The sequence below is a fragment of the Rhipicephalus microplus genome, chromosome 9 (genome assembly GCF_043290135.1).
Source record: "Rhipicephalus microplus isolate Deutch F79 chromosome 9, USDA_Rmic, whole genome shotgun sequence".
Classification (NCBI taxonomy): Eukaryota; Metazoa; Arthropoda; class Arachnida; order Ixodida; family Ixodidae; genus Rhipicephalus; species Rhipicephalus microplus.
The window spans coordinates 41,190,631-41,206,771 of NC_134708.1; the positions used below are offsets into that span (position 1 = coordinate 41,190,631).

Genomic DNA, 16,141 nt, shown 5'->3' on the forward strand with positions numbered 1-16,141 from the left:
TCATTAAATGAACTGTTTACTACGGCGATCACATAAGCTAACAATGTGATATAGTTTTACTGTTTTATTTCAGCTTGGGATGGTAGTAATTTACCAGAAAAGTTCATGTCAGACATTTCCTGTATATATCAATTTTCATTAGCAAGTATCGTAGTACTAAAGGTACCAACTTTGTGTTACTCCTTCCCTTTAGGTAGCACCTATACGTGGTAGGTGTAGTGCAGCTACTAGCCTGGCAGTAGCTACCTGCAGTTAGTACATACGCATTTAGTTTCGTGGCAAGCACTTACTACGTCGAAGTTCGTAAATACCACGACTTTGGCTTTGAAAAAAAGCGATAGGCTCACCTGAGCAGAATCGACGACATCTCCGTTTCCGGCGTGCGCGACGGAGTTGGAGCTGCCTTCGTGTCGGCGCGGAAACTTCTTGACCCTGACGGCTCGGCTGAAGCTGACCTTCTTGCCGGCCGAACCGCGGGACTCGCCGCTGCGTCCGGAGGCGTCCGAGTTGTCCGACCGGGTCGAATCGGCCCGGTGGACGGCGGCGCTCGGCATGACGCCGCTGGGCCGAGTGCCGCCCTGCCGGCTCGGGCTGCGCTGGCGATCCACGGTCCTGCGGGGAAATGTAAGCAATGATATGGCACCCTGCTATAGTGCGACACTTCTCGCGCAAAATCGCGTAAAGTGTTTCTTTTTTTTCCTTATTTTTATTGTGATACCAATGATGTGGACACCTTCTGTAGGTCTTTGCCGTCGGCGTAGGCATCGCCGTACCATTTCATTTATGTACAAATACGTAGATCTGTATAAAGCGAGAAAGAAAAATAGAAGATGAGAAAAATTTTCCTATGTACGCTTTCGCATTCCTTCCCATTGTACTCATTTCTTCACACTTGTGCGCCACTGTGATTTATTTCTTTTTTTTTTTGTAAGGTGAGCCATCGTTAATTTTTGAACGTTACACAATAACTAAAACTTGCTATCCCAGAAAAAAACATAAAATGTATCGATAGCTCAAAAAAAAAAAAATTAGCGCCCGAACGCTCCTTACAGATGGCCAACAGTGGAAGATGAAACGTTCGGCCCGTTCGGCAACAGTGGAAGATGAAACGTTCGTTAATGACGAGATGGGATCTGTTGAAGTGTCATCTGTTGCCACTGTCCTATGTTGTACTGTACTAGCCAAAGTTTACAAGAACCGAAAACCTTGAATAAACATTATAGCTTTAGTCACATTATTTGTAACTCACAGCAGATAAATTACCATTATGCAAAATGAAGCTAGAAAGTCCATCCGTTATGGTATTGTCGCACATCACTTCAGGAGCACTTTTAATGCGATACATTTCATTAAGTAATCTACAATTTAATCACGTCATTTTTTCGGTGTCGACATAAAAATATACTTCTCGGGCCGAAGTCGGGCAACACTGTCTACTAATAACTTGAAATATGAACTTCACACAAAACTGTTGCCAGGATAAAATGTACACGATAAGCTTAAAAATGCGGAATATGCGAAGTCAATGACGCATGTGCTCACTTGACACCAGGACAAGGTAATGTCGTCTAACCCTTCGGTTAGTTCTTCATACTGATAGCTATCATTCTGGCCTAATGCGCTTAAAACAACCTATTATAATACCGCGTGTGTACTAATGATCGTTTTCAGGAGCATATGCAGAAATGTTTACGCGGAAAGAGTGGGTAACCTCTTTGAATTCAGGGAGAGGGCATCCCCTTGATATTGTTCTTTTTGGCTATGTGTGCCATGGCAAAAACAAACTTAACGGGGAGAGGGGGGGGGGCATTGGCCCGTAGTGCCACTCCCTGGTTACGCCACTGATGATTTGGCCTCACTTCATGAAATGCTCGCTTCATGCTTGGCAAACAAAAAGTTATCTTTTGAAAACGCTGCCGCAGTTTCCAGGATGTTAGCGAAGCAGCCCCCGCCGCTGCCAGCCGAATGCTGTCCGGCAGATTGCATTCATTGCATATTATCAGCATTGGTTGGCACTCGAATAATGCTGCCTGACTTTGCCTTAAAACAGATTAATGATAGACAATATTGGCTAACTACTGCTAAACTACGGTTAGTGCCAGCTGACTGCAACTACTGGCAGATCGCTACATTGAAGCACAATCTGTTTCATTCGGCAAACCAGAGTTGTTTGAATTGGCGCTCTAAAGCACCCACCTGAGAATACTTGTTGCCTGCCTTAACACATTTTATTTTTTAGCTGTAGTGCTGCCTTACAGAGACGATTTTATTTTACACACATCAAAGCCCATATATGGAGCTCTTCAACAAATATTTGCTTATTTTTGTACGTCCTGGCGTTAAGTTAACCAAATCATGAAACATCGATTGCACCAACTCAACCATGTTCGTGAGCTTGCATCTACCTTATCATTCGCTGCGCTGGTCCTTGTGTTCCCTTCTTCTGTGTCCTTGTGTGTGTGCGCAAAAACTTCAATTATGCAGCAGTACCAACTAGCCCGTCTTTCCGTATTATTGCTTATCATTCAGTTTAAGATACCAAAGATTGCCCTGCCGCGGTGGCCTAGTGGCTAAAGTACTCGACTGCTGACTCGCAGGTCGCGGGATCTTATCCCGGCTGCGGCGGCTGAGGCGAACATGCTGGAGGCAAAAAATGCTGTAGGCCCGTGTGCTCAGATTTGAGTGCACGTTAAAGTACACCAGGTGGTCGAAATTTGCGGAGCCCTTCACTACGGCTTCTCTCGTAATCATATGGTGGTTTTGAAAGGTTAAATCCCACATATCAATCAATCAACATACCAAAGGGCAAAGTACATAGCCCGATCTGGCTTCCCCAAAACGTATCCATAAAATGAAGTATGTAGGAGAAACCGGGTGCGGCGACCAACATGATAGGAATAATCTTTTTTTTTCTTTACAATGCTACCAAACCAAACAGCTCAGAGACCAGCATTGCCCGAATCATCCTTCCGGTGCGAACGCAGAGCGAGCCGGTCGGCAACGAGACAAGCGGCGAACCATCGCAATCCGCGCAAACGAGGCCGCACGTGGGACGTCCCACGGCCGACGCGTCGGTTCTCGGTAGCGCGGAAGCGTGGTTGCTCTCGTGTACTACGGCCACACTGATTCCCTTTTAAAGGCTTCGCGACCTTGCCGTCAACGACGCCTTTGTGGGACGCGGGCCAGAGACGGCTGCCGGTGTATTGCAGCGCCGTGCCGGCAGCTTTCTCTCGAATAAGTGTTTATTTAGTTGATTGTCCTTTCGTTTCGGTTCATTCCAAGATCTGCCGGGGCGCGTAGGCATACGCCCTCACTACTACTACTTGGCCGCTGTACGCCGACGTCATGAAGATCGAGCAGCCAGATAAAGCGGCCCATCGGTTTGACCATATATTTGCAGAACGAAAGGGTGGCGCCTACGCCCAACTCTTGTGCCACATGGCCGCACAAATACTCAAAAAAAAGGGGGTGGGGTGAATGTTTAAGTTTACCGTTTCCTTTTGTTGACCACGTATGCGAATTTTCACGAGAGGTCCGGGAAGCTTTCTCGTGACATGGTAGTGTCACGAGTGACGTAGGAGTTTTCTGCGCTTTGCTTCAGGCGCATTGCCGAAAAAGTACATTTAGAGAGAGAGGAAGAGAGAGAACACAAGGAGAAAGGCAGGGAGGTTGACTAGGGCTGAGCTCCGGTAGGCTACCCTGCACTGTGGAAGGGGAGAGGGGAAGGAAAGTTCTAGAGGAGGAGAGAAAAGGTCACTGACTAAGCCGACGCGTAACAGTTTCACCATCACAAACGATGAAACATTTAAATGCGTAATTAACTAATGTCCTGGTTTATACTTCGTGTTTATTGTAGTCAAATACGATAATCCGTTATGTCCGAAAGCCCTTCCGACTGAGCTAAAAAAATGTTGAATGTTGAGTTATCCGCTGCCTTAAGTAGATGAACTCACTGATGAGTCGACTCACTCGAATCCACTCAGGCTCCGATCAAGCCGTAAGTCTGGTTCGAGTTAGTCCGATGAGCAATTGTTTTTGGTGAGTTTGAGTTCCGGTGAGTAGGGTAACGAAAATTTTTTGTAAATGTAAGTCCGAGTGAGGTTGGTTCAAGGAAACTATAGTGAGTCTGAGTCCAAGCTAGTCCTAAGCACATAATATATTTCACGGGTAAGTCTGAGTGAGCTCCACAGGTATTGCCGACCCTACGCCGCTGCCCCCCCCCCAAGCTCTGCCCCCTCATGTCAACATTCTTACGCGTACTTCTGCGATATGGGCAGCACGTCCCGGTCAGAGGAATAAGCACATTTAGGTGAGTCGTCATCATCATCATCATCATCATCAGCAGCAGCAGCAGCAGCCTGACTACGTCCACTGCAGGACAACGGCATCTCCCATGTTCCACCAGTTCACTCGGCCACGTGCTTGCTGCTGCCATTTTATACCCGCAAACTTCTTAATCTCATCTGCCCACCTAACCTTCTGTCTCCCCCTAACCCGCTTGCCTTCTCTGGGAATCCAGTTAGTTACCCTTAACGACCAGCCGTTATCCTGTCTCGCGCTACAAGCCCGGCCCGTGTCCATTTCCTCTTCTTGGTTTCAAATATGATATTCTTAACCACTGTTTGTTCCCTAATCCACTCTGCTCTCTTCTTGTCTCTTAAGGTTACACATATATAATTTTCCTTTCCATCGCTCGCTGCGTCGTCTTCAATTTAAGCTGTACCCTCTTTGTAAGTCTCCAAGTTTCTGCTCCATAGCTATGTACCGGCAAGATGCAGCTGTTATATACATTCCTCTTGAGAGATAGTGGCAATCTACCTATCATGATTTGAGAGTGCTTGCCAAATGTACTCCACCCCATACTTATTATACTAATTACTTCAATCTCGTGGTTCAGCTCCACGGTTATTACCTGCCCTAAGTAGACACAGTATTTTACAACTTGAAGTGCATTATTGCCTATCTCGAAGCGCTGCTCTCTTCCGAGGTTGTTGTACATTACTTTCGTTTTCTGCATATTAATTTTAAGACCCACTTTTCTGCTCTCCTTGTTTAGCGGAAGAGAAAGTGGGGCGCTGGGAGGAGAAAGATCGATCAGCGAGAGAAGGAGTGGCGAAGCACGGCACCTACCCTTTCCTATTCTATCTCGCACCACATGCTCCGGTTGCTAGAGGCGAGGATAAGCGTGCGCGCCCGCAGCTGTTGCTATAGGCGAGGGTGGTGGACGGATACCGACGGACGCCTGACATAGCCCGACTAAGAAATGCATTTGCATTTAAAAGGAGAGGACAAGTGTATGCCCACAAAACACATGTACACGAAGGAATTTTTCGTAACTTTGTTTCATATTGTGGCACAGAGAGACAAAAAAAAGTGGCCGCTCTACAACCAACTAGCCCCTATTCTAGCCCAAAATCATATTGTAGTTTTGGAACGCTGAGCATCTTATACTAATAATGCTGTGAGAGCGACAGGCCACAACGGGACGGGCTACAGTTACGTGCGTTGTTTAATCTGACAACGTGTCGAACGCACTCACAAAGATGATAACGGTTGCCCTTTTGCTACCTACTGGTTATACCAAGCTATGCCTGTTCGTCACATCGGGGAGGAACATTGCGCCGATCTTCGCTGTCTTGAATGCGTAATCCTGCACTGTACAATCAAAATTTGTCGCGGTATATTTCAGAGCACAGAGATGCTAGAATAATTCTTCCAAGTGTAAATGTGTAGAAACACGACTGCCTCCAACTTTTCAATACAAACATGCCCGTTTGCTACAGTCACGGAAAAGTCAATTATTAAATCTTAGTTAAATTGGCCAGTGACAGCAAGAATTATCGTATCACTTTGTGTCCTCTTGGATACAAGAGTTATCTCTAAAGGTGGTTTTTATGTGCTCCCAGGGCTATATGTTAAGAGAACCAAAAAAGCTCAACTTATGTTCACAGACATTTTCCTGCCCGTGATAATACAATTGTCTTGCAGTGTGGGTAACACAACCTGATAGTTTGCTAGTAAAGAAGACCGTTCATTTGCGTTATAAGTCAATACCTTTATCGCATAATCTAACAAAATGTAGGCGAAACAGGCTATAAAAGAACATCTCATAAAAAGAAACAGAGAATCTGACGACTAGACCTTGATGGGCTTCTTTTCGTAGATGCAATGTCCACGCACGTGGTGCACTCACCGGCCTGTTGACCAAATACACACCACAAGGGGCTCCGTCCTTGGGATACTTCTTTTCTCTGCGCCGGTCTCCTATTCGTATACACCCACTTCAACGATTACAAGCCACATCACGCATCGACCAAGCTTCCTTTCCAACAGCACAAAAAGAAAATCTCATCATAAATATTTCGTCAATGTCATTTTTTCCTGCATCAGTTTACCCTCTTGATATAGCCGAGTTGTTCGGGCTTATGCACACACAGCCCAACCACACACAACACGAAGAAAACCGATCTTCACCTCGTCGATACAAGACCGCAAACAGCCTTTTATGGCTGGGTCGTTCTGTCCCGTCCAAGTTTATTGCTTCTCCGCGTCGACCACTTCGTGCAAGCTAAACGGCTCTGTCTGCTCTCGGTTGTATGCAGGCGCCTCTAAGCGGGCATGTCTGAAAAGACAAGCGGCGGTAACGACCGTTGGCGTGGCGTGGCGTGACGGGGAGCCGTTTGTACCTGGTGCCAAGCCAACATTGCAGTACCGTTCTACCTCGTCCATCGGGCTCGGTTCCCTAACGTCCGAATACGTTGCTCGTTCTTTAAGAGCAACATTGTGTCAGCCAATTCGAGCCGATCGCTTGACGCGTTGCATAGGCCTCTGTGGCGTGCAGATGCTAAGTGAATAACGCGGGGCTCCCTCGGAAGACTGGGACCCGTGGAAGGCAATGGCCGCGAGTTCATGTGTCTTGCACCTTTCATTACACCCTCGTATAAGACCAGAGTTGATGGCACCTGTTTTTGGTGGGCGCTCTGTTTGAAATGGACTACGCGTCCGAGTGTTGATACTTTAGCAAGATAGGTGTTTGCAAGTAGTTATGGTTAACAGTTTTACAGTCGGGGTCAGCCACTCCAGAAAGTCGGAGGTCGGTACAGACATATATTTTCCTATAAGTACACTAGAGGTAACTCTGGCGCTAGTGTCTACGGGAGCTGCAACGCGCCGCGCTCCAGCGAGCATGTGAATGATGGTACAGTTCACAGATTTATTTAATTTTCGTACTTTCGGTCTCCGTTGGCTTTAGGTGGCTTGAAGTTGCTTTATCACGGAACGAAAATCAGCCAATGTTAATCAGTTTCACTTCACTACCTTGATTTCTTTAGGCTCACCATTTCAAATTGTCTCGCGAAGTTTATGACCGTCTGTTCTTTCATTCGAAACAAAACCAAAAACACAGCAAAAAACGAAGCCACAACTGCGCTAGAGGCCCGCAAGCACCAAGACTAGGCAAATCCGTATACTACCCATCACTTCCATGGTCGCTGACTGATCACAGTGCCCAGGTTCCCTCTAGTGAACATCGTGAGTACAGACAAGCATCTCATTTTCATTTCATTTCATTTTATTATACTGTCAGCCCTATTTGGGCTATAACAGGGGTGGCAAAAAAACCAATATACATACAAAAAATAGGTACTCCCTATACAACTTCTATTATACATGACAATGAATGACAAGAAATAGCCAAAGCACTCTGCTCTTGAGGACATAGAATAAGCAAAACATAAACTATGCGTCTTTATACACGACATCCTTTAGGCCCTTCAAGAAAGAAGGTACACATTCTGATAAGACAGTGGAATTCGGCAGCCTGTTCCACTCACTGATCGCCCGTGGAAAGAAACTTAACTTAAAACAATCGTTGTGTGATCTGGGAGGGGGGATGTACATGTTATGCCGGTGCGTTGATGTTTCCCCTGTTTTTGTATACATATACTTCTATTTGTCTATTTTTACGTGTTCTTTAATGATTAAAAGACATTTCGGAAAGACTCTGTGCTATATTGAAGTGTTTCAGAGTTTCACATACTTAATGAACTTAATTTAGTATATCTTCATATAATTCAACGAAATTTATTTATTGCAACGCATTCCACACACAGTGAACAGGGGTTTCGGAAGTAGTCTTCGGTTAATCCCAAAGACGACATTTTAAAATTTAACAAAATAATCACTATATTAAAGAAACGTGTAGGTCATAAAAACTGTTAGTCGTCATCACGGAGCGCACCCGAAAATATCACTTCTGAACGGAAACTTCATGTCGAGGTGATTAACGAAATCGATTTGAGGAGTGAGAGGTCACGGGACACTTACTAACAGCGCCACCTAAAGCTACCAAACACTGTCGTAATTCTGGCTTACTGTTGAAAAACTGAGGCCAGTGTTGGCAAGTTTTGGTAACGGCTGCGTCGTGTTGCGGCTGCATGGCGACACGAGGCAGTGATTGTTTCGCACACTCAACCATGTCTTTATGGAACATAAAGATTTCTTGCCTAGGACTGTCTAATATTGGCTAACTCTTTACTACTGTTGGCTAGCTCCGGCGAAACGTTGGTCAATGTTTGCCAATCTTAGATAATGTTGCTTCGCGTTGCCAGCGCATGGAAACGCGACGCTGCTAATGCTTCTCACAAGGAACCATGCCACTGCGGCAGGTATGGCTCATTTTTTTTTTTATAGATGTTCGCATTTTTTGGAAGCATACGGCAGGAAGTACCAAGGCAGAAACGAGAGAAAGCGAACAAATGAAGGAGCCAAGATCAGCGAAGCAGACATTCACTTTGTTCTCTTGTTTCATTTCCGGAACTCGTTGACGTGTCCCCGCTCGAATCTCTCATCGACTACGTTGTTTACGCGAGCTTCATACAGTTTCGATCGAAACCCGGAGGTCCTACAGGTGCTAACGCATTTTCGACGTTGGCGACTTACCCGCCAAACCCCCGAAACGAAGTTCTGCCAGACTGAGCACTCACACTGACGCGACTCGCAGGGTCTGTCTGTCGTAGCTGGTTTCTGTTCGGATTGGCGATATCGATGCGGCCAACGCTGTCCCGGTTGGTGCGAGGTTGATTGATATCGATCGCATCCGATATACTTGAGCTGCTGGTGCTCGTTTTCGCTTCGGTTGGTGCACTGGGTCTCGACGTGATTCTCAATGTTTCGCTTCGGTCGGTGCCGTTGCTCATGTTGGGAAGTCAGAAACAAACAAACAAAAAAGAAGCGTGTTCTCTAGCAGCTACGTTGTTTCTGTGTACACCAGCCCAACATTGCGGTCACCTTACACCTTCTTCTGAGAGTAACACGTTTTGCTGGTAGTGAACTTCTCTGTTCGAGCCCGTCTTTAGCCCTGTCGTAAGCTATGCTTTACTTAACAAATTGATAATTTCCTCGTTGACTAGTTCATTTGTCCATCTGTTTATATGGTTGGCTGTTCTTAATTAGCTACCGCATTCAGTAGTAAGTGAACAAACAGTTGTAGAAAGACTAAATGCTGGTCTAGTTAACTTTACATGTGAACTGAAAAAAGTTGTGCGAATTGCACGTGAACAGTTGCAGTAAGGACACAATTGATAGACCAGAACAAGCACTTATATTCGTCAATTCATTGTGACATTCCTGGGTTCCTTGTGCCTTTTTTTTCTGCTAACGTCTACTTATGCACCATGTAGTTCTACGAATGGACAGAACCAAATAACTTGATTAATTAGGATAAGAAACTTTGCGCAAATCGCGGCTTGTAAGAATACATAAAGCAAGCACATCTTCTGCAACAGCTCTCGTCATGAGGTTACGGTTTTGGCACGTAAAACTGATAGTGTCACATTTATTGTGTATTTATATATTGAATATTACATACTGTTATATTACACTTTTGTATGTGTAGGTGTATGCAGAAATAGCAATATCTCTTCTTTTTGTCTTTATACGGTACTGTTATGTTATTCAGATGCATATATCATAATTATTTCCCACAGTATCCTAATGTCGCTATTTCTTTTTAATGTGTTCATTCACTGCTGTGATGTTTGTCATGCTCTTCTTATACGCTATCATGCACATCTTTGTGCTTTTTTTTCTTTTTTTTCTGCTTATACCAATGATACAGTCGCCAAACTCTGCAAAAACTTGATGTTATAAGTAGGTTTCCACGTGTTATATCCTTTTTTCCTAAAATACTTGTGTTTGTATCCTCCTTTTTTAATGATAAGTGACATGTCTCTCTTCATGACCACTTTAGTATGAATCCGAAATAGCCTTCCGCTAGAGATTCGATTGCACTTTCAGCCATATGGTACTGTGTAAAGTATTTTGCATCAATAAATTCAATTCATTTCGATGTACTTGATTTAACTCACCTGTAGGTTCAGACGTGGGTGGGGAGAGGGAGAGTGTGATTGGCTGAAGGGTGCGACGGGTAGGCTGCCCCTGCAGTCATAGCCAGCATCGGTATCCTTCGCCTCCGGCCAACGCCGAAATCGTTGCGCGGTCTTTCATGTCTGCGAAATCGAAAGAAACGGAAGCGACGTTATCAATAACACTATTAGAAATTTTACTCTGGACAAACAACGCATACATGACCTGCAACCGAGGTATTCAGCAAGGCGGCTTAGATACAGAAATTGTATACTGCGTCACGTTTCACTGCGGGGGAAACGTGCGATTTAAAGCACGTGTTTTGGCGGTGTCCCCCCCCCCCCCGTTACGTGCGGATAAAGACCTCACAGAGCAGAAATGGAGCTCGGCTCTGAAGAGTTCAGAATATCAGCATCAACTCTGGGCTGTCCAGAGAGCCTGCGATGTGGCGGTTAGGCTAGGTCTAACTGTGGGAGCGGCCTACAGTGTCGCCCTAAGAAGTGGCACTTCTCCTGATTGTTAACTAAAGTTATTCGTACCACCCCTAATATATTCGTTCGAGTAGTTCCGCTTAAAAGCTTCACCGACTACGTCGATGAATTCGTGTTAGAACAAAATTGTTTCCGAGCTGAATTAAATCAAAATCAAGCATCAGATACTTTCCACATTCATCTCTTCTAGTGGAACCACTGGCCGTTGAATATGGGACAGTATTTCTGTTATCGGAGAGATGAAAAGCGTACTGCATTAGGCGGAGCACTTGACCCACTTTCAGTCTACAAAATGAAAGCTTGTCCTTAATTACTGCTCCACAACTTTTCTGCCACCCTTGACGATTTGTTAACTGCGGTCGATGTTCTTTTGCTGTTACTATGCCATTCTGGAAGGAATAGAATCTCGAGCACCTGCTACTCCTTACGCGATATTCGAATTATCCATCGTAAAATACAAACGCGACGTTCCTTACACTTTGGCAGAAGGCGCAATGAGGGTAGAAAAGAAAAACATACGACGTGTGGGGAGGTGCTATCGATTTGGACTTCATACTTAACGTGACGGCAACGGCCAAAATTTACCTCCTCGAGTGTCCCCATAAGTGCTATGCAAAAAAAAAAAACGCGATAGAAATCCCACAACAATCCCTCCCAGTTTTTGCAAGGGCGACCACGAAAAAAAAAATGGAAGGAACACGAGCATAGACCTTCTTGGCAATTTGACAATCCATTACTTCGGTAGCATTCGACAACGAATAACCTAACGACACGGACCAAAGAGAAGAACACACACACTCAGCGAAACATACTCGAGCAGCATACGAATACGTCAGAGACTACGATCGTTCCTGCGTGAAGCTAGTTTCTTTGAGACAACGTCGCAAATCAGCATATTCTTACTAAACTCACGACCATCGTATTATGAGCTCTTCTCTGAATTGAATGAGTTATCTCTCTTGAGCAATTACTTCACACGAAATGGCCAGGAGCTCAAACTACGACGGCGTTCACGACAAAAAGCTAAAAAAAAAGAAGGATCTTAAAAGTGCTCTTCGGAGAAAAATAGTGCGGCGATATTTTGCATAACCTTGACAGATGGTGTTCGCGTGTTTCTTTCGTTCCTTTTTTTTATTATATTGTACTTCTTTAGTCAGCTGGTTTCACTTTGCCGTAAGTGCCTTGGCCTCGTCCCTTTTACTTTCTGTACACTGAAAAAAAAAAAGATATATCGCTCTCTTTCTTTCTTGTTGCAACCCACGTTCTCTCCTCATCAATATTTTGCGTTTATTTTCCTTTTGAGGAAATGGTCGACGAGCAGCTCTTGTTTCGCAACCGCAACTCGTGAGCTGGGAGTTAAAACGTCTTTACCTAACCGAAAGGCAAGACGTTCAAGTCAGGTTCAGCCTAACTCGGTTACTTAAGACAGTTGCTTCTTTTTTTTAAAAAAGCGGCATAATAGCGGTGGGAGTGAAGAGCATAAGATAATAGAAACACACCAATCTTTAGCAGTACAGCTCAAGATCAAAGTAGAGGTCAAAGAACAAGCAGGACAAATGAAGAGTTCATCGAAGAGTATCGTCGAACAGAAAGATTTTGAAGAGCCGGGTAAACATAATTGCGTGGATTTTTGCGTGGTTAAAGCTTAAAGAGACACTATGGTCAACCAATTCGATTTATACCGATAAAACAAATTCGTTGCGTATTCTAGTTTTATTAATACTGCCAGTGAAGGTTCTTCAATAGAAGCGCGAGACCAAGGCGATGGTTTTGTGTTTGAACTTCACGGCGAAATATCAGAACCTGAGCGTAAGTGTGACGTCCCCGAATTTAAACTATTATCTTCGTACATCACATAACTTTTGTTTGATTACATTTTTTGAAGCATCTCACGTTAATAGCATGACTCAAATCAACATGTAACTATCCATCGCCCTTAGAGCAAAACGTTCATTTCAGACACCGTCGAAATCTGTGACGTCGCGGCGAGACCAGTCTATGACGTCTGCCATGGGCTCACTTCACCGAATAAAGTTTCCTCTTTGTCCTCTCTCGTGGTTTAGTATTCTTCTTAAAGCTTAACGGGTGCCTCGAGGCTATCTCATCAAAGTAAGCCCAGCCGCGTGCAACGTCACCACGCGGCGCTCCGAATGCTAATGGCGCGCCCTCTCTCTGGCCCAGACGTCGTAGTAGGGAGAGGCTGTACAGACTACCACAACTCCAGGACAGACTAACACAGCCTTGACCTTGGACGCCTTCTTACTCGCCGCGAGGCAAAAGGAAGGAAAGGCTTTACTAGACAGCCGGAAGGCGCTAGGCCGGCCGAGCCAACGCTCTCCCCGAATTACCCTTCCGGGCACGCCGCGCAGAGGCCCGTTTCACGGTTCGTGAGTTCCGTGTGTCGACTGCGGATTCTCTCATTTCTTATCTTGGCTGTTGTGCAGCGCTTTAAGCGTGTTGTATTACTTTCCAGACCGCCAAGACGAGCCAGCGGCCATACTGGTTTCATTTTCTTTGTTCCATGCCCCATCTTCTCACCACGTCATGCGGCACGTTCTTGTTTTGCAAACTACGCTCACCGTGCGGGTTTGGCGGTATCAAGGTGTTGTGCAGCTCAGCTAGAGGACGCGGGTTCGACTCCTGCCTACGGCCACACATAGATAGATATATATTCGAAAGTCATCACGTGCTCGAATTTTGATGAGCGTTAAATAACCGCAGGTAACCAAAATTATTTCATCCCTCCCCCTCCTGCACCTTTATTACAATGCGCTTCGTGAATATATCATTGTTTTTGGACCCAAGAGCCAATATGGTCTTCAAGAACACATTTTCTTGCGGGGTGTCTTCTTTCTTTTTTCGGTATGCGTCTGGGCATGCGCATACGAAGTCAACTGCCAGTTAAACGCACACGTCAGCCAGTCGAGTGACGTGAAATCACTCGAAAACGCCGACAGGAAGTAGGTTCTAAATGGAGCGATTGTCGAGCATTTTTGTTTAGTCTGTGGGCGTAAAAAATAACCAAACTACCAAAAAAAGTTTCCGTCAGTTCCATCGGCGTTTGTACTGATGACGTCACGCCACGTGACGCGTCCGATGACGCGTCTTTGCGTTATCGGGGGAGCGTTTTCGTCGTCCTCCCGCTGACTAAGTGCTCTGAAGGTCACCTAAAATAGGTTCCAAGTTCACTGGGCACCATTGGTAAGCCTGAGCCTTGTGCGTTTTCTTTGCGAAAATTGCCATTTTCCTTGCTCACTACGGGACGGGTAAAGCCTCGCGTGTTGGATTCGAGTCTAAGGGACCTGACTTCGCGGGTAGCTACTGTCTTCAACGTGTCGCGCACGAACGTATGGGCTCGTGCTCTATTCGAGCTAGCATGTGTTCAGCAACAAAATGATTAACCGCTTCATTCGTGCAAACTTGGCGTTGCTAACTAAGGCCGTATAACAGGAAGTTGCCAAATATCTTTCACACACCATTCCGCCCACACACTATCTCAGTACCTTCTAGTATACCGTGCATTTCTTTCCCACGTTGTCACTTTCGTAAACTATTGTCATGGCGGAACCAGGCTTTGCGTGTGCGGTCATGAATTACCTACCGTTTTCGCAATCTTGTGTTTTCAACAGCACGCTTCCGCGTCTTGGGCGAACTTAGCACTGAAATCCGTTCCCTAACAACGGCGCCCCGTCGCATCGAATCGATCAACGGCGGTTATACGACCGAAACGAACTCTATACGTAGGCGTACGAAGTGTTGCGTGTTCGAGTTCGATTAGGTAGGCTTCTGTTAGTTGAGAAAGAAGACCATCACCGAGATCTTGCACCAATTTCCGTCTTACGTTCAGCGGAAAACACGGACGTGGAAGCAACGCGCGTGGCAACAGCTGTGACAGGCATAGATATCGCCACGTAGCCCCAGCTCTGCCAGTACGCATTCAGAGACAAGTGACAATCCATTTGACGTTCGATGAGGGCAAAACGCTAGTGGCCTGTTTACAGTGGTATTTCAGTGCACGTTACAGTACACCAGACGGCGAAATTTCCGGAGCCCTCCCCAACGGCTTCCTTCATAATCATGTCGTGGATTCGTTACCCAAAAATTACCGATATTGTTATCATTTGACGCCATCTGTGTTTGATTGATTGATTGATTGATATGTGAGGTTTTTCGTCCCGAAACCACCACATGATTATGAGGGACGCCGTAGTGGAGGGCTCCGGAAATTTCGACCACCTGGGGTTCTTTAACGTGCACCTGTGTTGCCATCAGCGGTTACAAGCAAGTCGAGAAGATGCGTAGGCGATAAGCACGACAGCAGAAAAGTCCCATCTGGTACTCAGCGAGAAATTAGTAATTGATTCTAAAACAAAAAAAAACGGTCACCGTCAAAACGTAACACACTCTACAGCGCAGTCCACCTCTGTTAAAAGCACGCGAATAACCGGCTTTTGTGTGCGGGGCAACGTGTTGCAGAGGTGGCGGGGTCTGACGTAGGTCGCACCCTAGAGCTCCAGATGGTCGAAATTTCCGGAGCCTGTGCCTCGCATTCATATCGTGTCTTTGGAACGCCGAACCCAAGGTGCTACTACACAAAAACATGATCCGGGCTGCCCCACAGCGTTCATTAGTCAAGAGTTTAATCATAGAAATACACTGTGCGCGTAGGACACTCTTGTTTCTGAACGCGCCTGATCGATTATAAACGACCTGTGCTCGCACTTTGCTCGTTGCGCATTTCATTAGTGAGATTGCCGGCCACTTTACTTTCGCAAGGTGCGCGTCTCTAGGGTAACAGCTAATTGCGACACGACCGCGCCGTCATTAAAATAGACGGCTTCGAAGGCGCAGCTGTTGCCGCACCGGTCTCGCAACCGACCAGGAAACGCGCGCCGCCAACGTCGACGACAGACTCTGGCCGCCGAGCTATCCAACTTCCAAGCCCGGCTTCGCCCCGGCAGTGGCGATATTAATGGATGCTCACACGCGTTCCGGCGGCTGCGCAAGAAAGCTCGACTATCCGGCTGCGCGACATGCTTTGTTTTATGCTTGTTTGTTTGCTCTGTAGCCTTCCACGCATCGCTTCGCGCCGATGTAGTTGGCGAGAGAGTTTACCGCACTTCGAGAACGCTCGAACAAACTTTCCCGCTTCTTTTTGCCCTTCTTTATTTCATTGTTTTTTTCTTTCGTAAAGTAGCATTAAGCAGACCACTTCGGGGTCACACCGTGCTGACCACTCGCCTGTGCCCCCCACCGCTTTTTTTTTTCTAGCTCTATCGTTTGCG

General features: G+C 45.9%; 1 protein-coding gene across 2 annotated transcripts in view; it reads right to left on the reverse strand.

Annotated features, from left to right (window-relative positions):
* Window positions 1-16,141, reverse strand: part of LOC119163739 (uncharacterized) — a 124,763-nt gene that overhangs the window by 4,002 nt on the left and 104,620 nt on the right. For both annotated transcript variants that reach the window (XM_037415803.2, XM_075873484.1), the window contains 2 exons: window positions 10,368-10,508; window positions 348-612 (listed from right to left, as the gene is read on the reverse strand). In XM_037415803.2, coding sequence (XP_037271700.2) covers window positions 348-554 — 207 coding nt within the window. In that variant the 5' untranslated portion in view covers window positions 555-612; window positions 10,368-10,508. The remainder of the gene's footprint in view (window positions 1-347; window positions 613-10,367; window positions 10,509-16,141) is intronic.